We start from the raw sequence: 26,571 nt of genomic DNA on the forward strand, positions 1-26,571 counted from the left end.
TTACACAACGCTTTGTTTATACTCATGTATTTTAATGAAGACATAAATGTATGTATTGTCTCTTGCTATGTGCGTAATTGTGCTTTATATAATTATACCCTAGCAAATATCGTAATTGTGTTTATATAATTATTTCCTCGCAATGTTTTACTTCGCAAATTTAGTCTCTAATACAGCGTTTCTCAACCGGTGCGCCGCGGCCCACTGGGCGCCATGGAAGGTTGCTAGGAGCGCCGCGAGCGAAAGGAAAAACTTGCCGAAATAAGTCCAAAATTAATCTGAATAAGACTTTATTGGACAAAATAACGTTTTCAGTCTCAAATACTGGAAGTCCCTTTAAAGATATGTAACTATAAAACCCATATAATAAAAAATACAGGCAATTTAACAGAAATATCGGTACACCTCAAAAATGTCGCGTTCGCTTCGCTCGCAAGGTGCGCCGCCACGTTTTCATACGTCTCTAGGTGCGCCCCCAAGTAAAAAAGGTTAAGAAACACTGCTCTAATATATTGCTAAACTAGAAGGGTAAGTCTCTTTGTATATAGCCACTTCTGATTTAAGGCTGTTTATTTTTCTTTCCGTAATCGGGTGACACGATGTACTTTACACTTTTGCGTACCTTGCATTTATCGTCGATGGGTAGAAAAAATAATAAAACATCAATCGCCGGAAATCAAATATCAAAATATATTTTTAACTGACTCAACAATCAGGAACTTCCAGTATGAACAATTGAACATGCATTACTTTTCAAACTTTACACCAAAGGGCAAAGGTAGGTTAACCATCCGCTCGCAACCGATAAAATATAATTGTAAATGCATTATAGGCGTTTTGTGATTATACAATTAGTCTTGAAAGCAGTTTCGAAAAATAAATTAAGCAAAAAGGTACAAGGCACCCATCTTAGAAGGTTTCATTTTTTTATTGCTGTTAAAATCCCTCTGTTGTCTAATCATTGCAGAGGTGTACAATTTTCATAACTTTGACTGGCTTCAGAAATATTAGGAAGCCTGCAAAACCGAGGGTCTAATAAACTTCAAAGTAAATTATTACATCATTTTAGTTTTGTGTATACAGTAGTTTAGCTGATTGCATGCCACAACTTTATATTATTTAAAAATAGATATAACTAAAGTTCTTTAAGGTTTTAAGGGTCACAACAATGAAAACTTCCATGCTCTGGCTTGTTTTTCTTTATTGTTCTTAACTTATTGGTCAACACTTTGTGTTAGGTTTCAGTGCTTTTATCGCGATTTTTATTGTAACTCAACTTGCAAGCGTACATCTATTGCAGTGGTTCTCAACTTTTTATGGCTTGCTGCACCCCTCAGAAATAATAAATAGATTCCGGCACCCCACAAGAGGTAATTCACTAGAATGTTACAATAAACGGAACTGGAACAACACACATCAACTCTGTAAAGCGTATAAAGTTTTAATTGGATTTATCCCACTCTAATCTAACACAAAATGTTGTAAGAGTTGAGCAAAAATCAGATTCCTAAAGATTCTCAAATATCTCTCGGCACCCTTGGGCATTATAAATGGCACCTCGGTTGAGAACCACTGATGTATTGACAGGTAATGTCTTGTGTTCCGTATAGGTGGTGGTTAATTGACGTCCGCCGGTTATACTACGACATTTTGCCCGCGGCACTTGTATAGTCTTGGTTAGTCAGACACGCACTCAAGCATTCCATACAGCATCAGTTAGTAAGTTTTTATTGAAGGAGTCTAACTTGAAAGGCACGAAAAGTTATTCAGTGTCGGTAGGCTTTTATATTGGAAAATTGTGAATTTAACCAAATCTGTTATGTTCATCTTTTCAGTAAGCAATTTATAGGGACCTAAAAATATTCAGAAAAATTGAAACTGTGCTTTGTGTTCTTTCATGAAAGATAATTTTAAATAGTTGTTTATTTATTTATTTTTCATACTAACAAGAACGCCTAAATTAGTTTACGAATTGTTTAAGTAACCAATTCTTGCCAGCGTCTGAAGGGATTAGTTTTATTTCGTTATTATGATTTTGCTTTAAACATATCCTGCTTGGCCATTTTGCAGCATATTTGTTGAATTAAATACTTTCTGGATTATATTCCGATGTAGAATGACGTGATAAAATGAGAAATGATCACAATTGTTCGACGATTTTTCAACAAAATTCCAGCGGTTGTTTATCTCTTGGTGGGATATGCACTCATCGTGCTGTTCATTTCCGACAAACAATACTCCTTGAATGCCCAGGTAGGACATAAATAATGAACATATTTTGGAAGAAATACCTTATATATTGCAATTAGTGACATAGGTCAGAAGTGGGTAGAATTGAGAATAACATAACTTTACTATGTTAAAAGGAAAAGTTGCTTGTGCCTAATTTGTGCAAAGTGGCAACCTTAACTTGCAACCTACTTATCTTAAGGCCTAATTAGACCAATGTTGTCAGTCGAGGTCTACTAGTTTGAAACATTTGAAAGTTATTCGCTTTGGTTTTTCAACATTTAAAATATTTGAACCAAAATCTTGATGGATTTGAAATATATATTTTTTCAGCTAATAACAAAATATGACCTGCAATGAATAGTTAACAAAATGATGTAATCAATACTTAACAACATTTTGGAAACCTGTCCAAATACCCTTGAATTTATCCACATGAAACCCCTTGAGTTTACCCACATAGAGGATTTTTATTTTAAAGTCAAGTCTATTTATAATAGCAAGTCACATTACCAGTAACATAAAATACGAGTTTAAGTTACGTTATTTGTCTCACAAACAAGTATACTCATGTCACCAATGTTGCCTTAATTTGCCAAATAAATAACAAGCTAAGTCTTGTAAGCAACATGTTTTACCTACAAAACTTTAGATAAATATAAATAACTCAAATTTTATAATGAAATATGCCTAAAAAAAACATTTTCAAACTGATTTTGAAAATGGCTTAAGTCAAGTCAAGTCATTTTTCCCGAAACTTACGAGCAATTTAAAAAAAAAACTTACAAGTAATTTGAAAAACCGTGACTTAGATCAAATCAGTCAAGTTACATGCTTAAGTCATTACAACAACACTGCAAAGAGAATTGAAAAAAAAAATCGATTTCAGATTGACGGAATGCTGGTCCGCGTGAGGTCGCTAGAGAGCGAGCAGGTGCAAATCGGAGAAATGCAGGAAAGGTTTATCGAGGAGGTTAACAGAACTGGTACTTCGGTGCGTGGTATGGACAGCCACCTGGAGCAGCTGGTCCAGTACTCGAAGCGCCACAACCTGCTACTTTGCGGAATTGAGGAATCCACGGATGAAAAGGACGGAAAAGCGGAAATCGCGGACACGGTTCGCGGACTTATTGGAGAGCACATGGGCATCGACTTGGGTGTAAAAGACGTGGAGTACGCCTATCGCATCAAGGAAAACGGAACTAACCCGAGGTATTTGACTACGCCAGTGATTCTCAACCTTTTATGGCTCACCTTACGGCACCCCTCGAATGTAATAAATAGATTTGCGGCACACCAGCAGGAATTTTTGTTGAGTACTTTACTGAAATGTCGCTATAAATAGAACTGGAACAACACAATCAACTTAAAAAATGTAGGAAATGTCTTTGATATATAATGGTCTTTAATCGTTGGCAAATAGTTGTATCAAGAGACTTACCAGTTGAGTAAAAATTAGATTCCTTAAAAAAAAATCTCAAAATACTATACCTATCGGCACTATACTATACCTATTGAAATTGAAACCAACCTTAATCTAACTTTTTTAATGTCATTTTACTAATTCAGTACCGATTAAAGCTCCGGTTGAGAAAGACTTGACCAAGCGTTGCTGCCTCCAAAAATCGTTTTCGTTGTTTTATCTACAGGAGTAATTCAAGGTTTTAGACAGGGAGTCTTGTTCTGATAATAAAATACAGCTAAAGGGTTGTCGAATTCAATTCAAGGCCAAATTGTGATTAAAAGTTAAACAGAGGGCCAATATCATACAGCTCATCAGCGTTTATTTTAAATATATATTGTTTTTTAAAGTTTAGATAATCAAGGTAATAATTTTCGGCCCAAAATCTAAATATCTGGCCAGCTATTGGTGATTGTTTCAATAGTACTACGCTTTATGTAAAACGTTTGGTGAAACCTGCTTTAAAGCATTGTTTATAGACATTTTTTCACAGCAACCCTACAACCAAACGTTAGCATAACAACGAAGTTTGGTGACCACTTATATTCACTGAACTTTTTTTAGTGAAGAAAACACGAAACAAGTAGCAATATTAAAATCAAATTCAATTAGTATGAGCAAAGTCTGTGTATTGCACACGAAGTTTTCTCAAATTGTAGGAATACTTTCTCATAATCACTCCTAACAAATAGCAATGTGAATAAGTCAGGCGGCGGCCGAAACAAATTAAACAACAACCTATAACCTGAGAAACATTGGTTTTGAGGAGGAGAATAATCAGCGGCATATTGATCTTGTCGGTTAGAAAAATTAAATGTCGAACTCATTGAAATAATTTCAGAATTTAGAAGCTTCTTGTGTATTAACACCGATAAAGCACAAAGATTTACAGACGAATCCAATTGTTTTGCGTATTTCGGCGGGTATTTTTTAAAATTTCCTTTTATTTAACTCAAAGGTTTGCATTTATAACATTATTTTTTTGCTTTGTTGCCTTGAAATCCAAGATGGATTAGGAAAATTCTGACAGAAAAGACGTTTTTCTTTTATAGGCCGGTTTTGGTGAAGTTCGTCCGTTGGAAAGACAAAAACCGGGTTTTCCATCGACGGAAATCCCTCCCAGCCGAGTTAAAGGTGGAAGAAGATTTAACGGAAATGCAACGACGGAAGCGGAAAAAACTCGGCCAAATGGCAGCCGAGGCGGAAAAGCTGGGAAAACGAGTCAAGTGGAACGGAAAGCAACTTTTCATCGGCGGGAAAGAAGTGAAAGTGGATATTTCCACGCTGTGACTGGCCCTCCTGCAGATACGTTGAAGATATGGAGGTGGAAGTGTGCTGCAAGAAACAGAAGGTGGAATTTTGGAGAATGTTTATTTTACATCTGTGTGGATTCGAAGAAAAGTTGATTTTACATCTTTGTAATTTTGGAGAAAACTTGATTTTACATTTGTGCAATTTTAGAGAAAAGAATATTTTATATCTGTGTAATTTTAGAGAAAAGAATATTTTATATCTGTGTAATTTTGGAGAAAACTTGATTTTACATTTGTGCAATTTTAGAGAAAAGAATATTTTATATCTGTGTAATTTTAGAGAAAAGAATATTTTACATCTTTGTAATTTTGGAGAAAACTTGATTTTACATTTGTGTAATTTAAGAGAAAAGAATATTTTACAATTGGCAATGCATTCAACCTTTCACTTTTAAAAAATAAAGCAAATCCCGTTGGATTACAAGTTTAAGTTCTTTATTTACACCACTAACATAATTTTAGAGCCAGATTGATGTAAACTTTACAAAGAAAATGTACCCTTTTCTATCACATTAAAATTACAATTAACAAAATTAATAAAGAGATGAATATATTGTTGCTACCAGCGTTTGTAAACTTGTTCTGACTGATTTTTTTTATTAAACGTACCGACGGTTCGCCATATTAAATCTATGCAGGGTCCGGATGACAATTTCCTGTACCGGTATAGGTTTTGTAAACACTTTTAATAAAAAAATTTTTGCCTGAGGAGCAATTTAGAATTGAATAAAAAAGAATGCATTTAATAAAATAGCGATTCTAATGACGTCATAAGTAATATCCGAAACAGGCAATACGCAAAGCGAACACGTGCGTCGCCGACACTTCTGCCAGGCGCCAGCTGCGAAACCGCGTGGTGTACAATCGTTAACTTCATGAGTAAATCGAAAACAAGACCGTGAACCATGTGTGATCGATTTTGGTAAATCCATTTACGGGACTACGCTAAATTGTCTTTCGCCACCTGCAATACTAAACGAAGATCGCCGGTGTTGTTTGATTAGCGCAACATCTGCAAAAATGCCACTTAAATAGTTAATCTAGTTAAGTGATTTTAACCTTTTTAACTGAGTGCACACCTGGCTAGCGTAGCGAGCGCGATTTTTTTTGGAGGGAATACCGGCATTTCTTTTAAATTTCTTGCAAGTTTTTATTACATTGCCGAAAAAAAAAAATATACATAAGACCATTATTTTTTAATACGTTTTCGGTTTGTCCGCGACGTAATTGGCAGCCTTCCACGGCGCAACGGTAGAGAAGCGCTGATCTAGTTCAAAATACAGCATCCAACCGTGAAAAACGGACATAGAAAAAACAGTCGCGCCAAGCGCGAAAATTTTTCGCACTTATGTAGTTAAAATAGTCAAAAAGTAAATGGACTCGTGTATAGTTTGTCGAAGAGGCAGCGGGCCCGATGAATTAGAGAGACCGCTTGATTGACTGTTATCAATTGTCGAACACACACTTGCTGATCAGCCAACCCGAACGAATAACAAAGGCGAAAGAGAAAAACTATCTTGCGTTTACGGTCGACCAAACAAGAACCGACAAAGGCCTTTTGCGTTTGATTTTGGTTTGGCTTTGGCTTAAGACGTGTGACCCAATTACACTGAAAAAACACGCAGCTTCGGACGGTGAGGTAAACCCTGACAAAAACGAACAAAAAACGATAAAGTCACTTACGAAAAGGGGGGTCCGAAGCCCCCCCCCCTGGATACGCCACTGCCCCACCCTAACTTCTACTCCTAACATGTACCCTTAACCGATCTCCCCTCGGCCTTTCATCTTAGCCAGTTTAAGCTAAATAAGCAGCCACGCTTGTAAAAAATTACTGGGAAATTCCCCCGCAGTTCTTCGAAGTCGGTTCGCAACGATTCGGCAGAATTCTGCGTCAAAGAGTCCCGGAGGAAGGCGAAGTCGAGAGAGCGGACTTAAGGCCTGTGCGTCCGCAGGGACGATTTTAGAAATATCCAATTTTCGTAGGGAATTAACCGGATTTTTCGACAAAAACCGGTTAGAACCGCCTTGAACTGGTTTGATCAAGAATTTGGGTCAATTTGAAGCAAAAAAGTTTTTCGGTAAAATTTGAAAATTTGGCAAAGCAATACCCTTGGTGTTTTTTAAATTTTTGACGATTTTAAAAATATCCAATTTTCGTTGGGAATCAACCGGATTTTTCGACAAAAACCGGTTAGAACCGCCTTAAACTGGTTTGATCAAGAATTTGGGTCAATTTAAAGCAAAAAAGTTTTTCGGTAAAAGTTGAAAATTTGGCAAGGCTATGGTGTTGTTTTCTTTTTTTAACGATTTTAAAAATATCTAATTCTAAAGTATATATACAGACTTCCTCGCTATCTCTTGAACTTGTTTCACGAACCCCAGTAAGTTCAAGGTCCAGTTTTAAAATCACGGACTTAATCGATTTGACCATCATGGCGTGCAAAAACGTAGATTTTTGTTCGACGAAAGGAGTACATTAACGCTTGACAATATTTGAGATTATTCTTTCCAATGCCAACTTTAGCAATCAGTGCCAAAGCTAAAAAATTTCTTAATAAAGCGTTACGACTCCTAAACCTGTTTTAATTAAATTGTTCCATAAATTAGTTAAAGGTGACATGCTTCTAAAGAATCACAGTAAATATTTTTTCGTGGTGTTGTTAGATAAAGAAGAATTTCACTAAAATCCCAAGAAAGGGCATTTCTTTATTTTTTATAAATGACAAGATTTGCTCAATATTGAAATTTTGGTTGTTAAAAAAGTTTGATAAATTTTTATAAAAATGATTGCTTTCAAAAAAGGATAACACAAACCCATCTACAAATTGACATTAGTCTGGTGCAAACTAGTGCAGGGTGGTTCTCACACAAAATCTGCAGCATTGACTAAAAAAGTCATTTCATCAAAACATTATAAATTTAAAACAATATAAAAGACTAAAATTTCACTTGATTTTTTCGTTCTTAAAATTATGCCATATTCCAGTTTAAAATGAGAAAAACAAGGCAAACCTTAGCAGAATCTACCATAATGGCCTGCTTTTGATTGATGTATTAAGTTTATTATAATAGCTGCCTTTGATCCATAAATCTTGCTTTAAAAAGCGTTGTGTCCGTTGGATAGTTGTTAGAAACGACCTCTCTGATACATCTATACTTTCTTAACTTGGTGAAATCTAGACACTGCGTCGGAATTTAAAACTAAGATAAAGTGGGGCAATAAAACACGACATTTAGGCAGTTGAACTTTGCGATTTATTGAAGCCAAGATTTGAAGAAACAGAAATGCGAAGAAAGCAATACAAACGTAAAAAGGGGCAAAACAGATTTTGTGTGGTTCTCTCGGGAATACAGAGGCGACAAATGTGTTGCATGGAAGTGGCATACGATAGTGAAGAAAGTGTATGTGTAAGTGTTAGTACAGGCAAACCTTTTCATATTTAACATTGGGGTTGATTTGTCGGTTATATAACACCTATAAAACTCTACTTTGTGTTGGGTTTAAAGTCAAAAAAGAACAACGAATTTTATGAGACAATATTTTTGTGCAAACACGTGCATTTTCGTTACATCTTATACATTTATGTAAGTAGCAATTAATTTTGAGTTTAGTAGTTGGAAAGCAAACATTTAAAATAGCGCTAAAAATGAGCAGCGTGTTTCAATTCGCTGGCAAAATTGGGCATTCAGCAGCTCACTTTGTAGAAAATGAAATAAAAAAAAATGGGGACAACTTTTTCGAAAGATTTGACGTAAGTAGTTTTTTTCAAAGCGATAAAGTTTTGTCGGAAAGCAACTGCATCAACAAAGCAACAAAACGTTTACAATTGAACTTTGCAGAAGATAGGCAAAAATCTGACGAGCGACATCAAGAAGGCGCAAATCCGAAACTTTTGGTGCACGCGAACTTTCGCGAACATTTCCCAAGTTGTTCGCGAGTCAGACATTCGCTGGACTTGTTGGTTCTAAAACAGTTTAAATAAATTAACGCAAAGGTTAAAGACACTAATAACTGAAATGTTACTGTAAATAGACACATTAGCATACAGTGCCACCTGATTCCTCTATTTGAAATATGTCAAATACGGCCATTTACAAAGATTGACATCTTACTGTATCGGTTTTAGATTGAACTATATTTTTACAAAATCGAAACATTTCAAGCAAAGTCGAACATGATATATTTGTTCCATATTTAGAAACAACTGTTTCTGTTAAAGAGTATAGTGACATAGTCCAATTAACAGCAGTTTATTGATTGCATATTATGTTTTTTTTATATTATAAACCTTACCGGGCACATAGTAAGAATTTTAAACAAATTATTTACATAGTTTTAAGAATTCTATCTTAGCAAATGCACACTGGCAGCAACCTACGTTAAATTAGTCATTTCGTTTGCGAAAACTGATATAAAAAAATTAAGCACTAGAGAAAAGGTTAGCATCAGTCTGTGCAAAAATTAGAGAAATATGCAGGCATTTGTACAAAAATAACCCATATGGTTACTTCTATATCTACTCAATGGCGCACTAACGAAATATAAATTTTTCTTAAAGAGGGAAGGCTGATCCGCGGCTATAAATTTCTAGAATCTTCAATAGCACGAGGTCGCAGTGCAATATTTATAATAAACCCAGATGAACAAATGTTATGCGCGAAATTGTGGAAGGAATGGTTTTGCCTAAGGCGTAGTTAACCAGTTTTGCAATGACTCAAGTCAATGCAATTGACTAAAAGTGCATTTAAGTCATTGTTTGAAATGAGTTGATAAATTTAAGTTTATTTCGGTAAATTACTTGATTTAAGTTGTTGACGTAAAATGTATATATTTAAGTTAAATGAGTTCATTTACAATTATTTAATAAAAAAAAGTATTATTAAATGTAGAAAATTAACTGGCAATTTTTTTCGTTTTAGATGTTTATTATGGTTAATTGCTGAATGTTAAACGTGATCAACCATTTTATAAGTGCGACATTTCTTTCAGATGCAAAATGCTTGAATTGAATTTGACCTGCATTGAATGACTTGGACTTGGAATGGATATTATTTGGCAAACTGATGAATTTCGATCTGACTTACGATTTGTTGAAAAGCAAGTTGATTGAGACTTAATTTGTTCGCGACTGATTTGGACTTATTCAAATGACTTGTTTACAACACAGAAAAAAACACTCTTAGTTTTTCCAGGCCAGTCTTCTCTGCTTTAGAAAGGACACCGTGATATCATTGAAGATGTTCTAATGTGAATTGCCAGTTATACCATCCACGTTTTCGTTGCATGCCGATTGGGCTGAGTGCTTGTTTTAACCGAACATTATAACAGTAAAGTTTTAGACAACAAACCCAAGTCTGCTTCGACAAATTCTTTGTTGGGCATTTTTAAGCTTCAACGCGAAGCATCACACAATGTTATTTTACTATTTATGTTTCAATTTGAACAACCCACATTAAAAACTTAGTGCGACACATTTTTCCTTGTGTTTCACCAACACTTGAGAGTTTTTGGCAACTCTGTAAAACTACAAAAAAATGTGCAAGTGCAACACTTTCCCCAATTCGTCAATTTGATGATTGGAACCAAAATGAATCCACAAAGCTTGTAGCATTGGGAGTGGATTTTCGTGTACTTTTAAGATCTGAGACTTTTTTCCGCCTTTCGCGAGTCTCTGTTTGATATGTGCAATATTTTTACTGGTTTTTACTCTTTAATAATCTGTGCGTTCTAGTTCACGTCAGTTATGATGCGTCTCTACAGTCTACATTTTTACTTTTTATTCAAGCACTTGGCCAATGTACAATGGGATGCTTTCTGCCACTAGAGGCGCTGCGGGCAGTCGCCAGCTCCTACATTTTACCCTGAAAGGCCGTAACTACTAATAAAAGCTGAATTAAAACCTGCTTAATTATTCATTATATTTTCATGTTTTCCACACACACCCCCTAAACATCACAAAAATTATTTCTTTTAAAATAATAATAATCAAAATGATTTTTATGTTTTGACGAAATTTCTGTTTTGATTTTCATTAAAAGTCCATACGTAAGTAGGTAGCATTTTGACTGTTTCTTTAAATTGGAGCTTTTGTTTTGTAAAACTTATTTTAAGACGTTTTTTCGCTTTGCGAGAGTCGATAACATATTTTGCATTACCGTTACTTATGTCGGTTAAAGCCGTTACTATCTGTTGAAAACCAACTTGATTCGGACTTAAGTTGTTCACGACTGATTTTGGACGAGTTGGTTACAAAACTGCGTTCAACACAGAGAAAAAAAACACTCTTAGTTTTGCCAGTCTCTGCTTTACAAAGGACACCGTCATACACTTACCGTTACTTATGCCGGTGAAAACCGTTACGTCGCTGACCAGTCGGTCGACCTCGTTTGGGTGCGCCCCGATCAATGGGGTCATGAGGTTTTCCGGGGACTTTCCCCTCCTCAGCTTGGGCATCGCGTACTCGAGCTCGCGGCGAAAGCGCTTTGCGTCACACGTGACGTCACAGGGCCACGTGATCGAGTGGTTGAGCTGGAAAGGGTCGAAACAAAATTCAAACAAAGAAGTTGGTTCGTGAGATTAATCCCAAAACCGATATCCTTTTAATGTTACCGATTTGGTTTGTTTATTCAGCCTATTTAGCAGTATGAGAAAGTGTAAAACAATCACACCAGAAGAGTTAATCGGTTAAGAAATGACTTACAACTCAGACAGGTAATTTGCAACATAACTTTTGTCCAGGTCTAGTCTTCAAAAAAAAAAAAATTAAAGTCAAGTCCCAGTAAAGTCATAAATGGAGCAAAACAATTTCAATTGCTTAACTAAAACACTTAGTAAACCTGTCCGGTAATATTTTTATACTAATTCCGCTTTATTTTGAACCCAAGGGAAAAACTTTACTTCAACCCAAGTCATTTGTCTAAACGACTCAAGACAAGTCAAGTCATTTGGAAGCAGTGACTTAAGTGCGGTCAAAATTATAACGCTGCTAAACACACCTTCACAGATCTGTGGATCATCCTGTACGCGTCATCCTTGCTCGATTGTTGTTTGATGTATTCCTTCATTCCAGGAGTCAAAATGAAGATGAGTTTCGAGCCAGATTCGATCATTTTCTTAAAACCCTTTAAATGGAAAACGGAACGTGGTTATTGAGTTAAAAGCATCAACTCTTTGGTGGAAGCATAGGCGCCAAACTTTTTAAATTTAAGGGCGTTAAAAAGTTTCTGTTAAAATGTGCAAAACGTAACAATTCTTTGAAACAAAAAAATGGCATAGTTTTGAGATTCTATGGCTCTTGCCTCTACGCGAATTCAGGAATTGGATAAACTGTGCTACACGAATTATTTTGTACAGTTATTTATAACTTGTTTTATTAAAAATTCATGGCGTCTAAAAACGCTCTGCACATCCATGTTCGGCGTCTATGAGTGGAAGCGCAATAGGACAACACTGTCGATTGGAGTTTTTCTTAGACGTAAAATGGATCAAAGGCAAAAGCTTTGCACCCTTCTGTTCAGACGTTTTTATAAATTCGTGCATCATTTAGTCACATTTCTACTTTATAGGAACCCTTTTTTCTATTATGAGCTTTATGAAAATGTCGACTACTCCAAATTTGATAAAATTGAACCTGTATTTGCAAACCTTAAAACCGTATGTTGCTTTTGTTGAGGTCATTAGGCAGCGACCCGACGAAGTAACCTCGCTAGCCTTGGCTAACTGTTCGCTGAGTTAGACTAACGTTCCGGGAAAAAGATTTCGAAAAACGTCTCAATTACATATTGTTTGAATATTAAGAAAAATACCGCAAATTATGATTTGATTTTCATTCGCCATTACATTATTAATAACGGATTAAACAATTTCACTAAGTCAAAAATAGTTTAAGGCTACAAAAAAATATCAAAAACGATCCAAAATTTAACTTTGTTTTTTGGCTAATATATAATTTGCTTTTGTTTTTTATAAGGTTCGCGACACATGTAGATCGTTTTTAGGGTAACACAAGGGTAAAAATAAAAAAGGCTGAGTTGGAGTCTGTCAACAAGGTCTCCGTGTTAATCTGTAATGTTCAATCAAAACTGTTCGAAAAACAATTTCTTGTCTGATTTAAGATTTGTTCTTTCTGTACCGCCCGTAAACAGAAGACAGAGAATTAAAACAACCTAAAAATACAAGACCTGTATTTTTACACTGATGATGGCATGAGATATTTCCGAAACCTCTGTAAATAGCAAAATGTCGATTTTATCGAATAAAACAACGTGTTGTAAACCTGCTGCAGTTGGAATCTGCTCCAGTTATCGTTCACGAATTCGGCGGTAAGGATCACGATAACCTTGTGACATTGCTCCATAAGACTTACTGTTCCGCTGCTACGAACTGAAATATAAATTGTCAAGGTTTATTTCCAAAACAGATGTTGGCATTGATGGCTTTCTCGATTGTACCTCAAACTGTGTAAAGTCAAAAATATAATGACCAGAATGGTGCATCAAATGGTACAAAATTATCCTACTTAAATTATATTATAATAATAGAACTGCTGCAAAACAACACCATATACAAAATGACAATCTAGACAATAACTGTTTAGAATTTTGAAATAACCACTGTGCAAAATAAGCACGTGCTTAGGGCACCAATTGTAAAATAGTTAATTTCAAACAATCAATGTTTAATGAAATAATTCTCGTTGGTCAGACCTCAATAGTGGCCCAATTCAAATCATTTTTGCCTATTTTTCTTTTTCAAGCATAATCTGAAACCTCTCTATAAATGCAGGTATGAAAAAATGACCCATTTACGGCGCCAAAGTCTTGAGTGAAGACCCGGAGCCAAGACTCATGAAAGGTTGACAACCACTAGCTTAATGTATTACTGGATATATGCCACCGTAATACAAATCAAAATATTTTTTTCTTGCATTTTTTCCTTTGTATGTTTCCCATTTATTGTACGAGCGTTCAGTGTCATTCACCCTGACGAAGGCGACTTGCATAGGTTGCCGAAACGTTGGTTAATAATTACAATTACCAGAGGAGCTGTATTTTGAATATCAAATTTACCCCCAATATATAAAGTGGTGCTTATTTATTAAAAAAACGAAAGTAACAAATTACACCAGTTATATTCAATGTGACGGCTGCTTGAATGCCTATCCTTGGATTTACCCCCTAAAAGGAGAAAATTTACCCCCTGGGGTAGAGTTACTCCAGGTTCAGAAAGGCTGGTTTATATAAATCTAACTGCAACTTACACGATTCGCTCCCGTCCCTGTTTTCGTCGTATATTGAGAAGCCGAGCGCTTGTAATTGTTCACGCACAGAAGTCCAGGCTTCCTGAACCTGCTTTTTGGCGAAGGTGTCGATCTCGGTTGAGAAGTGATACGATAGAAACACCCCGAACTGCTTGTCGTCTGCTCGAAAATGCGTCATTTTTGGTTAATTAGCTTACACTAATGGTCAGAACAAATGCATACGACAAAGGTTGGACGGGGATTTTTTGACCTAATTAAGACTTTAAACACATGGCATCCGTTTTTCTTAAATGGCTCTAGCAATGGTTCTCGACCGTTTTTCTTTCGAGGCTCATTTTTGTTGCACAAAGTATTCTGTGGCCCAATTCATTTTTATGAACAAAACTAGCGGAGCATATATCCAAACAGATTATTTATTCAACCGTGCATTAGTGAGGTACTTGCTTTTGAACAATAAATTTAGGTTTCATTTAAATTCCGACTCAATTCCTCCCCGTGCCATTATACCTGTAACATTAAGTATTGGGACACCAATGAAACTGAACATTTAAATTTAGTATAAATTCGTCTGTGGCCCACCTCAAAAGTTTCCATCGCCCACCAGTGAGCCATGGCCCACTGGGTGAGAACCGCTGCAATGTTAGGCAGAATATTTTTAATAGTGCCGCAGGCCCGTGAATCACGGCATTATGTGACCTGGTGTCAGTCAATTCACTGAAACGAGTCGGATCCCAGGTGAATCGAGTGGTGACCCGACTCGGCAACAATGAACTTTCTCACGGCGCTGAAAGCCATTTGGGAGCCTGTGGACTATTACCAGATTATCAAACTAAAATAAATTGAAGCCAAAAATTGCTTCAAACTTTTGCATCAAGGTTTTGACAGATTCAGCAAGTAAGATATGACTACAAGATAAAAAAAACTACAATGAGTATCAAGACGGGATTTCCGTCTTTGTTCGTTTGGGATTTGTGAGATCTCGGGAAAGTCGAGTGGCGACTTGAGAAGATTCAACAGAGGTGTGTATATTACACAGCGGGCTTGGACACTCTGTGCTGTCTAAAGGGCAGGGCTGCCACTCTAAATAATGTAGAATGTTAACGTAGAAAAGCAAAGTTTACATTTACGGTAATCCTTTTACAACACAACTCGTGCAACAAACGCCATAAATTTGGTTGGCAAATCGAAAAACTGATGCGACCTGAGTACGGAAATCAATGTTAGTACCGCAAATTACAAACGGGTCTTCAAACAGACTTAAGAGACGAGTCCAATACCAAGTCGCTACTCGTCCGATACTAGACTGGTATCGGTGCCGATCCGATATTAAATTATTTCGGGTAGTTAAGACATATTTCAAAATTCAACGTAGCGATTTTTATCCCTGGTTTTACCAACTTGAAGTAACTTAACTGTTTAACATAGTAGCAATTGCGTTGTTAATGACCCGGAAAAAACTACCCTTTATGCTTTAAATATATGTCTTTTGTGCTAAACTAGAGTCTAGTACTACAGTCTCCCGTGCAATATTAATATTAGGACAATACCTAGCAGAAGCAGCACACATTACAAACCATAAATTTGAACACAATATGTGAAATTAAGCAACAAATAGGAATTACAAAAAAGAAAGGCAAGAATTTGCCAAAAAACTATTTTTTTTCCAGAACCTTAACTAGAGACCTTGTAAAATACTTTATGAATTGTACTTTCAGCACTGATCTAAACGCGTCGTCCACCACATACCTGCCGCGTAAGCTCCACAACAGGACTTGAAGAAGAGCGCCACGTAGAATCGGAAGAAGATAAGGACCAGGAGCAGAACAATAAGGAAGACGACGCATCCGACGGCCGTTCCGACCACCACTGCCCGGTTCTCAAGAACCTCCTCCTGCCGCAGCTCTACCGCCAACGTGCGGTTAACGTAGCCGCTCCACGGCGTCTTCACGCGGATCATGTAAACGCCGATGTCACTCTCATTCACGTTTCTGGTCGAGAATAAAACGGGGATGTGACGGAGTTAGAACGAAAACTTATGTGATGTTTAGAAAATTATAAATTTTTTTTCTGTACCAAATTAAAACAGACAGTATTGGCGTATAGAAGGGTTTCTCTTGAATTAATTGCAAGTTTTTATTCAATTGCTTGCAAGTTTTTATTCAATAGACCATATAGTTGCATTAAGTATGCTCATTTAGAGGCGGACCCAGGACATTTGTGGTGGGAAAGTTATGTCACAATTCAGAAATCGGTGCACTCGCACTCACTCCCACTCCCACTCCCACTCCCCCCACTCCCACTCCCACTCCCACTCCCACTCTCACTCTCACTCTCACTCTCACTCTCACTCTCACTCCCACTCCCACTCCCACTCCCACTCCCACTCTCACTCTCACTCACACTCACACTCACACTCACACTCACACTCGACGGAGTCAGAACGAAAAACTTCTTAATTATGTGATATTTAGAAACTGATAACTACAAATGATATTCAGGATAAAAAATATTTTTAGCACTATAGGCAAATCCTAAGAATAATCTACCTAAAAAATAAATTTCTCTCGACAGTAAAACTTTAATTGTGAAACATTTATCTATTTCGACAACGCTGTTTTGAATCGTCATACATGACTGAAACATCATAAACGCACAATCACGTCTTCACACGCACGCCAACACCCATCTTCACAACCACACACTCACGCGTGCACTCGAACAAGCACTCACACTCGCAATCGCTTACGCTCACACATGAACACTGGCACTCATACATACACACACTCAGGCTAACACTCACACCTACACATGCACTTGAACAAGCATTCACACTCACACTTACACTCTCTAAAACACATTCACACACTCCTACACATACTGACACTCACAATCATACTCTCTTACCCAAACTCACACTCACACTTTCTCACACACACAGACAATCACAGACACTCAAACACACACCCACACTCTTTTACACATGCTCACACTTACACACATTGACCAACAATTACACTCGCACTTACACTTACACTCTCTTACACACACTGAAACTCTCATTCACACACACCGACTAACAATTACACTCAAACGCAGACTAACACACACTCGTGCACACGCACACACAAGCACACACACACACAAGCACACAACCGTCGACTTCGTATTAAAAGCCTCTCCTATACTCACACCAAATGAAGATAGAGTGGAACTTTTGCTTGAATGGCGAGGTCCTCTGGATCGTAATCGCGCGACGTCTTGAAGCACTTGCTGCTACTGTTCGCCCTTCCCTGGCTGGGAATTAAAAAGAAGCGAAATACAAACTATTTCTTGTTTATTAGTGGAATTATTTTTATTAATATATTTGTTGAAATACATACATTTTTTAGGTGTATCAAAACTATGTAGATCATGAAAAATGTCAAATCTAGAGAACAAAGTTAGAACCAACTCTACTGCGGTGAAGCTCGAATTAACCTATATGGTCACATCGGCAATAGTGTATGAAAACATAGACATCGCTATAAGCTAAAAGCACCAAGTACTAGGGATGTCCGATAATATCGTATCGTAGCCGATACGCGATGCCAAGTAGTAGTATCGTTACTCGTCCGATACAAGGGCGATATCGGTGCCGATCCGATACCAAAGTAATGAATGCACTAGGTATGTACGAAAATATACTAATCCTAAATTCAAATCGCCAGAAAACGTTTGTTATACTTTGTTTCTTCAACATAACGATTAAAAGCAAAATGAACAGCTTCTAATACATTTTTTTGTTAATATACCTGCAGAAATGGTTGAAGTCGCCATTGGCTGGTTTAAGCGACCGACTGAAACATTTAAATGAATCTTCGCTCTGCGGTAAAATAATAATCAAGATTGCTTCAAGAAAAACACCAGTGAAGATAAATGATTGGAAACATGCAATCTTAAAACTTGAATACATACTGTATTAGGATAAATTTAAGTCGAACAACGACAGTATGCTTTTCATAATTATAACAATCAATGTTCTAATAAAGTCATTTTGAATTGATTCATGTGACAGTCAAACTTTTGCGAAAAATAGAACGTTAGGCCCAGTCAAAGTCATTGTCATAGCAAGTCAACTTAGAAAAGCACTCATATTTAAAAATGTTGAATTTATAACGTTGGTATAAACTTGCTCGATTCTGAGCGATTTGGGGTGAGAAATTAACCAAATTACCAAAAATGATAAAAACACCTCAATAACTTAAGTCGAAGTCTAGTTTTTTTTAAACAACTAAAGTGTTGTAATCAAGTTATATTACATGACTGTGTGTTAATAAAAAAAATGGATATAAACTTGCCCGATTCTAATACATATTTGGGCGAGAAACTAATCAAATTTTACAAAAAAATATTTAAAAAAAATCCACATTTAGCTTCTTTTTTTTCAAAAAACAAGTAAAGTCATTAAAAACTGGTGGCTTTTTTGACCCTAACAACATTTGATAACAATTATAATCCATCTTACCCTGGTCCACACTGAATCGACTGACTTGATTGACCCCGGTCCAAAATCAGCCTCGCATTCCAAGGTCACGTTCTCTCCCAAGGTCACTTTGTACTGCGGCTTCTTGCAGGAAACTAACGGCTTGTTCAATGCCTCGCCAACTAAATGCAAATCAATTACAGCGAAATGCTGTCAATTCTAATTCTAATATAATTGGTGGTTTGCTTGTGGGCTTTAATTCTAATGGAAACAAACCAGATAATGGCTAAATGTAAATATTGGTTTCCTTATTTTCAGTAGATAGCGATGTAAGAATAAATTTAGTATCCTAAAATAAACCCTTACCGATTAACAATGCAGTAATGCTTGACAAAAATATTGTAAAAACGATGTTATTTCGTGTACTTAGTATTGTTAGGTTGCATTCACTTTGGTTTGATTGTCGTTTATGGGATGCAAGACACATTAGTTTTATTTATAGATCTGTTACACATGTTTGGGATATGTTAAAAAATTTATGGCTAGTAATAAAACAACTGCCTCGCCAACTAAATGGAAATGAATTAGAGGGAAATGCTGCCAATTCTAATCTAATTGGTGATGTGCTTGTGTGCTTTAATTCTAGTTCTAATTTAATTTTTATTTTACTAAGAATGCTACTTTGTCCAACAGCACTTTTTATTTCTCAGTCATAACAGGGAATTTGAATTCAATAATCTTTAGTTGAAACGACTTGTTGGTAATTTTGACAGTGAAAAGAAAACATATACAAATTAGCAAATAAATATAACCCATTGTCACTCTTATGAGAATCAATTGAAATTTATTAGAAATTGATTGTGAATATTTAAATGGAATTCTAGTTTAAATTGTGGCATTCGAGAATTCGGTAATTCTAATTTCTAATTTCTAATCTAAGTGGAGAAAACAAAAATGATATAATTGTAACCGAATTAAAAAACTGAAATGTTCATTTTAATTGTAATCTAATATTTGAAAGCTAAAATAAATCCTGTTATTCAGGTCTGGTGGCAGGACTTCTTATTTTCTCCTGGTATTTCAGTATCGTTTGAGGCGTCAGGTTATCTAAGTAAGTCTACATCGGCCAGATTAGATCAAAACTAAACATCATTTATTTATCAATAAAAGATTTCATCAAATATTGGATCCAATATATGTTGAGGTGTTATTCAATGTAACCTCTTATAGTTGTTGAATTACCGGAAGATAGAAAGTTTGTGTTGTGATAAACTTTTGTTTTTGTGTGTAATTTATTGCAGAGCATTCCTGGGTTGTTTTTCCTATGGATTCTACATTCTACTATTTTACGTTGAAGACTTACGTCGTACGCAGACGTCCTGATAAATAACGTAGCGCGTCATTCCGTTATACTCGACTACGCACGTGTACACTCCCGCATGATTCAGCCCAGTGGATGGAAGAGTTAGCTGGAACGATAAAGACCCTCTAGCATTAGCGCAAATATATAATCGAATATTAACAAGTAAAACACACAGTTAAAAACATGAGTAAAAACAGGATCAGACTTTTAGTTTAAAAGGAAAATATATTTCGCCAAGTGGCATCGTCAGTTCCTTTCATTCAAAATTAAGGAACTGACGATGCCACTTGAAAAAAAAATAGAACTCTACTATAGCTAGGTTTAAAATATTTATATTTTACATTGTTCTTTACTCGTACTTTGGGAAACTTGTATACTAGGTTTACATTGTAATTTACTTCTAAGTTAAGAATTTATTCAGGACCCTAAGAAAGCAGCCTTAGAGTATGTTTCTGGAAAACTACTCGGTATGATTTTTTTTAGAAAAGCAATATCAGTTTATCAAAAGCGACAGCCATGATTTTCGATAAGCATTGAAACCATTTTAGTTCTACATTATCGCTTTGCGAGTTGTTCCACCATGATGTGTTTTGAATATGATTTTAGCGTGGCACACCTGGTGAAATGGAGAACTGCTGCTCGGCAGAGTGATCGTGTTGTTTGGAAGGTTCCGGGAGCAGTTGTAGAGCCAGTAGGAGGTAAAGTTGTGCTGGGTTTGGAGGTAAACTTTTGCGTTGCTCGGAGCTGAAAGCGTGACACAAACAGGTGAAATAACGTTTTCAGCTTTTCACAATCAAGAAAAATCAAGTGGAAAAAGTTAGGGAAGTGGTTTTTAACCGGGGTGCCGTGACCCCCTGGGATGCCATTTCTAATGCTCAAGGGTGTCGAGAGATATTTGTGAATCTTTAAGAATCTGATTTTTGCTCAACTGTTACAACTTTTTTGTGTAAGATTAGAATGGAATAAATCCATTTATACCTTCCTACGTTGTTTACAGTTGTTCCAGTTTTGTTTATTTGCAAATGACTAGAAATGTCTCACAATATTTGATACACGCGTCCGAGTGAGAATACCTATCGCTGGAACTTTTGGAAAAATAATGTAGGTAGACATTAGGGATCTTAACCATTAGGTTCAATGGCTGATGGTGTTTGGTGAAAATATATCTCGGTCTGATCCGATGCCAAAACATTGCATTTGAAACGCTCAAGAATATATTTTTACGATTATACAGCCAACTTACACCTAATAAGCTCAACAAGGGAAGTGATGATTCTTATATTTAAACGTTTCATTTACTCACTTAGCCATTATTACTATCTTCGCATTATTATACCTGCGCTTAATAGCTGACGTGCATGTTTTTAACCTTATGACATACCTATATAAAATCATCTCTAAAAAAGAAAATTGTTCTACTTTTATCTCAGCTCTATAACGTCAACACACTAGTCTTTTTATAGTTACTTACAATCACAGGACAAGGCGGATTGCTGATTTAAGGTTCTTTTATTTGAGAATGTAACATCACTTGCAAGGGCCTCTTGGCAAGTTTGTCTGGGAAGGTCACTGACGTTGAATTGGACGACTGTTGTCTGACAGACATCGTCCAAAACGTCCTATTGAAACCATTACACACCGTTATTATAAGAGGTACTGATATAACGTTATAGCCAGAGCCCGCGTTGGTGCCTGCGCCTAAAATCAAAAGGTCGCAATAAAGCCGTATTCTGTATGTAAGTCAGTGTTTCTTAATCAAGTGGTTCACCCCAGGGTGAATCAAAATTCTTGCAGGGGTGAACCAACCAAAAGGGGTGAATAACGGTGAACCGTCAGAAAGGATGATTACAACCAAAATCATTTTGTTCTGTTATATATAGACGAGATAGTTTTATCATATGATGAGCCAAGGGTGAATGAAATGTGGAGAAAGATGCTAGGGGTGAACAAAACCAAAAAATTTAATAAGCACTGTGTTAGATTTTACATATAATTTGCGGTAAAAATGAAATACATTTGAAAATTTTTAAGCTATTTTCGGATTTTTTACGAATTATTTTTTTTTAAATGACCAAATGGTAAAAGCAGCAATCAAAAGTGTTGAAAGTGAAAGGGAGTTGAAAATTGTTCCCATTAATTTTTGTGCAATTCTCAGAGTTATATGTGAATCTTTTTGATCATTCAATTTAAAGAAAATGTGTGTGTTTTAGTTAGGTATAATAAAGAACAAATTTATGTTATTTTTGTAAAAGGACAAAATAATATACAAATCATAGAAATTTTATATCAAATATATAATAAATAGTATATTTTAACAAATTTCTTATAAAATTTAAAAAATTTTTAAGTCTTAAAATGCCTTATTTTAACAAACCTAAGTCCAAGTCAAGTCACTTTAATTGTCAGGTCATAATTAGAGCAAGTCAATTCCAAGCAAGTCCTTGTCATAAGAATTAAACGTTTAACTATTACAATGGGCAATCTCGTCTGATTGTGACCACAAACACAACTAAAAATAACAAAAACTGGAAATATAGTAAGCTAATGTTTGTACGTGCACAAATTGAGATAAATAACCGGAGATTGCAATTGAAAGACACAAAATGCTAGAAGCTCAATAAAAATGGTTTACTAGATTTATAAATGTTAAACCCTACCACTATCACTTGATAGCTGGAGTTGACGTTGATGTCCTTCGTATAATGAGCAGACATGATGTAATCGAAATCCGAGTAGACGTCTGATACGTTAAGGACATACTTTCCAGTTTGAAGGTCAATAAACTGACACTAAACAAGAATAAATATGATAAATATCTTTTTTGGGAAACTTAATTTCTTAGTTCTTTTAAATGATAATCTACGTTTAATTATGCAAATTTGTGAATTTAACATAATTTATTTTTCTTCTAAGTCGTGCAGCCCTGTGCTCATTTAACAAATAGCGATAAGATTTGCTTAGGAAATAAGATGACGTCACAATACTACGTCATATAACTCAATCAAAGTTGCACCATTAGAGCTATAGTGGAGTCGTACATTAACCTATATACTTGAGTAAATTAAAAGTAGTCCGAGTAGACGTCTGATACGTTAAGGACATACTTTCCAGTTTGAAGGTCAATCAACTCACACTAAAGTAGAGAAAAAAATTGATAAATTATTTTTTTGGGAAATCTATTTTTTTTAAATAAAAAAAATCCATTCGAACAAGTTTCACCAAACTAGGGCCCGCCAAATTCGACCTGCCGGTTTCATTCTTCCTGGTAGCTGGATATTTCCCAATAGTTTGGTCACAGGAATGTTTGTCAAATGCAAAACTAAGCTAAATTTTTGGATATTTTAAAAAGAAAGTTTCATAACGTTTACATATATAATTTGGTAAATATTTTTTATTCTTTTTATAATAATCAAGTCAAATAACGTCAATACAAATTTTTTTTTTTAAGTTTGGTAATCCCTAGCATACAAGAATAGTTAAATCGCCTTGTGCATTGTTAAATTAATTTAAAAAATTAAATTTTGATAAACACTTTTTTATTTTTTCTATTCTTTTTTATAATAATCAAGTCAAATGACGTCAATACAAAATTATATATCAGACCGGCTGTCGTCCATCCTTTAGATATCTGATCCTTTAAAAGTTTGGTAATCCCTAGATTACAGGAATAATTAAATCGCTTTGCGCTTCCCAGACAAATTTCATTGTATTAATTTAAGATACTTAACAATATTTTTATTCTTTTTATGATAATCAAGCCAAATAACGTCAATACAAAATTTTACATCCGACCGGCAAACGCCCATCCTTCAGTTACACTTTCAAAAGTTTGCTAATCCCTAGCATACAAGAAAATCGTATTAATTTAAAAAATTAAATTAATTGTACTAATTTAAAATATTTAACCAAATTGACTTGGCCTGAACGAAAATTGTCTACTTATGTCTGGTATTCAATGAAACATGCACACACATATGTGTGTGTTAACATCAGCGATGTAGCCCTTCTGAAGCTGCTTTTTGACCAACGATTGCGGCTTAGGTATAATTAGTACACCGAAAGCCATTGCAGACTCACCGAATCTGTCGATCAAGGATGCAAGCAAGGCGGGCTAGAAAAACAACTATAGCCAGTGGTGAGGTTCGAACTCACGACCTTCGGCCATACCGGGACCGTCGCTCTACCAACTGAGCTAAACAGGTTCAGAGAGTAGCGAGTCGAGATATATGTCTCGTATATAGCTTACTCTAACCGTCGTATTAGGTGACTGGGAATAATCGTCCTCCAGTTTTGCTTGTACAAAGGTCATGAAATCGTCACAGTTGAGCAGGTACGGCCATCCCCGATACACATTGATGGTACGATTCGGCATGGCGGTGCAATTTTCTGCACGAAAAACATTGATTTGTTGATAATGTTGCTAATTAGGGTTGTACAAGATGTCATGTTATATCGCCATACCGATACCTGGTATTTCCGGCAAAAAGTTTAGATTTAATACCAAATGACGTCTTTTAACTAAACAAAATTAAAACAATTTAAAAATGAAAATATATTTTGTCAGTTGTATACCAAATGTTTCTTTAGAACTAAAATGTTTAGTAAACTTCAGTTGTAAACGTTACTATATTTTAAAGTAAAATAGATAAGTAAAATAAGGAATAGGCTGTGGATCGTAAACCTTAACTGAAAGTCATATGTCAATTTGCTATCATATCCGTACCGATGCCTCCCTTCATAATGCAGCCCTGGTTCCACCACATTTACCGTGTGTGATATGTTTGCAAATCATTGCACTCGCAACAGGTCGAAATTATCTTTAAACTGTCCCTAGCTGATTTTAAATATGGCCTACATTTTTACACAACTCGTTGATTGCCTGCTGGGAAATTAAAATGTGCTATCTGTATTAGTTGTTATTACTGAATGTATGTAAATCATTTCACTATAAAAGAATGTGAGTGAGAAAGTTTTGGAATAAGCAATCGGTATACGTAAAATTGTTTGACTTACTTTGAGCTGATATTTCTTTGAAGACTCCCAAAACAATAACAAACAGAGCAGCAGTAATCACTTTAGACATTATTGTAGGTTTTGCAAAGAATCACATTTAAGTCTCATACATTGGGTAGAGCGAAATTACTCTTTTAAATATCACAGCTGTAAAGAAATTTGAGCTTGCAATTATTTTGTGCTTTAAATAGATTTATACATATTGCAAAACAATATACATTGACCATTTTTTGTGATTGTTTTTTCAATGCAAAGCTTACTACTCTTAATAAAAAAACAGCGCACATAATCAGGCAGTTGTTAAGCTGGATATTGCATAAAGTAAAACTATTACTAACTAAAATACCCTTCACATGGAGTCTTATTAAAAGCAACCGTTAAAATGGCCACAGCTTCAATTAAAGGAAACATGCCACACTGATTTACAATTCCCTGCAAAACAATTCTGAGTCAAATCGAACTACCTCAAACACGTCCTTGCAATGCATTGACCCGTGCATTGACCCGTAATAAGCTGACAGGATTATAGAGGTACGAGAGTTTTACCATGTAGCTCTCACCAGCTGGAATGAATAATTGAACTGCAAATGAGCGAGAGCGTGTGCGTGAGCGTGAGCGTGAGCGTGAGCGTGAGCGTGAGCGTGAGCGTGAGCGTGAGCGTGAGCGTGAGCGTGTGCGTGTGCGTGTGCGTTCGAGTTCCGGTTCAAACAGAGGTGAGCAACTTTATATTGGTTCTCCCATTGCTATAGAACTCAATTGGGCGGGGTTAGGGGGTATCTTATCTTTGCAGTGAGAATATACTTCAATTATAAAAGGGTTCTTGACAAATATGTATTCAGCGCCGACGTTTCAATTACCTATGTGGTTAACCTTCTTCAGGGCAATAAACTTGTAACTTTACAGAAAGGTATATATAAAGTGAGTCAAAACACAAAAAACAAAAAGAAATAAACTTATTAGTTTGCTCGAAAACTGTACTTTAAATATGCCATTTTTAAAAGGCATTAGTCACAATTGATTTTGTTTCAAACAGTTTAATTCTGTAATCTTGAAGTATGCAACAGAAATGAGAAAATGCTAATTGGATTGAAGTAATCCATATCTCCGCATTACTTGCGCATTTTTACTACATTTTGTTAAAATCTTGCTTAGAAATAACTTTTATAAATCCTAACCAAGTAAAATACTGCAGAAAATATATAAGAAAAGGGTATAGAACACAAACAACAACCGCTACAGTGAAAGCTGATTTTAACGAACAACTCTGTTGCGGTTTTCTTTTCTCAGAAATGAACGCACAGGGAAAAAATACCAGGCTTGTGGAAACGAAAAGTTTGCGAAAAAATCTCAGTAAAAATGTGAACGCCAAGTTCGTCACGACTCCACAGTCAATTAGTTATCTACTGGAAAGACCCAAAATATTCGTGCGAAGCACCAGTTGACGGTAATGAATTTGGCAAACCTGGAAG

At 35.8% G+C, this 26,571-nt stretch overlaps 3 protein-coding genes across 3 annotated transcripts; 1 reads left to right on the forward strand and 2 right to left on the reverse strand.

The window, feature by feature from the left end:
* Positions 1 to 2,117: 2,117 nt before the first annotated feature.
* Positions 2,118 to 5,015, forward strand: LOC146137013 (uncharacterized). The gene is made up of 3 exons (XM_083395952.1): positions 2,118 to 2,253; positions 3,119 to 3,441; positions 4,744 to 5,015. The coding sequence occupies exons 1-3, from the start codon at positions 2,137 to 2,139 to the stop codon at positions 4,979 to 4,981; spliced, it is 678 nt and encodes a 225-aa protein (XP_083252078.1). The 5' UTR covers positions 2,118 to 2,136; the 3' UTR covers positions 4,982 to 5,015.
* Positions 5,016 to 11,251: 6,236 nt separating this feature from the next.
* Positions 11,252 to 13,441, reverse strand: LOC146137014 (uncharacterized). The gene is made up of 4 exons (XM_083396318.1): positions 13,281 to 13,441; positions 12,001 to 12,126; positions 11,338 to 11,533; positions 11,252 to 11,259 (listed from the first exon to the last, which is right to left on the reverse strand). Exons 1-4 carry the CDS (start codon positions 13,359 to 13,361, stop codon positions 11,252 to 11,254), a joined length of 411 nt encoding a protein of 136 aa, XP_083252444.1. The 5' UTR covers positions 13,362 to 13,441.
* Positions 13,442 to 14,214: 773 nt separating this feature from the next.
* On the reverse strand, positions 14,215 to 22,908 carry LOC146137015 (uncharacterized). Its single transcript, XM_083396319.1, has 9 exons — positions 22,747 to 22,908; positions 21,561 to 21,708; positions 20,706 to 20,833; positions 20,090 to 20,195; positions 18,769 to 18,908; positions 18,056 to 18,126; positions 17,454 to 17,558; positions 16,011 to 16,252; positions 14,215 to 14,423 (listed from the first exon to the last, which is right to left on the reverse strand). Exons 1-9 carry the CDS (start codon positions 22,801 to 22,803, stop codon positions 14,215 to 14,217), a joined length of 1,206 nt encoding a protein of 401 aa, XP_083252445.1. The 5' UTR covers positions 22,804 to 22,908.
* Positions 22,909 to 26,571: the final 3,663 nt, after the last annotated feature.

Source organism: Ascidiella aspersa, chromosome 8 (assembly GCF_963924565.1).
Source record: "Ascidiella aspersa chromosome 8, kaAscAspe10.2, whole genome shotgun sequence".
Taxonomy (NCBI): Eukaryota; Metazoa; Chordata; class Ascidiacea; order Phlebobranchia; family Ascidiidae; genus Ascidiella; species Ascidiella aspersa.

Excerpts from the sequence above, each read along its gene's own strand:
- LOC146137013 (XM_083395952.1), top strand. The coding sequence starts at position 2,137 with ATGATCACAATTGTTCGACGATTTTTCAACAAAATTCCAGCGGTTGTT. Across the intron at positions 2,254-3,118 it reads AATACTCCTTGAATGCCCAG|ATTGACGGAATGCTGGTCCG; the intron begins GTAGGACATAAA and ends AATCGATTTCAG. Across the intron at positions 3,442-4,743 it reads GAAAACGGAACTAACCCGAG|GCCGGTTTTGGTGAAGTTCG; the intron begins GTATTTGACTAC and ends TTTCTTTTATAG.
- LOC146137014 (XM_083396318.1), bottom strand. The coding sequence starts at position 13,361 with ATGGAGCAATGTCACAAGGTTATCGTGATCCTTACCGCCGAATTCGTG. Across the intron at positions 12,127-13,280 it reads GCAGATTCCAACTGCAGCAG|GGTTTTAAGAAAATGATCGA; the intron begins GTTTACAACACG and ends TTCCATTTAAAG. Across the intron at positions 11,534-12,000 it reads TGATCCACAGATCTGTGAAG|CTCAACCACTCGATCACGTG; the intron begins GTGTGTTTAGCA and ends GACCCTTTCCAG.
- LOC146137015 (XM_083396319.1), bottom strand. The coding sequence starts at position 22,803 with ATGTCTGCTCATTATACGAAGGACATCAACGTCAACTCCAGCTATCAA. Across the intron at positions 18,909-20,089 it reads TCAGGACGTCTGCGTACGAC|TTGGCGAGGCATTGAACAAG; the intron begins GTAAGTCTTCAA and ends ATTTGCATTTAG. Across the intron at positions 14,424-16,010 it reads TTGTGGAGCTTACGCGGCAG|ACGACAAGCAGTTCGGGGTG; the intron begins GTATGTGGTGGA and ends ATTTTCGAGCAG.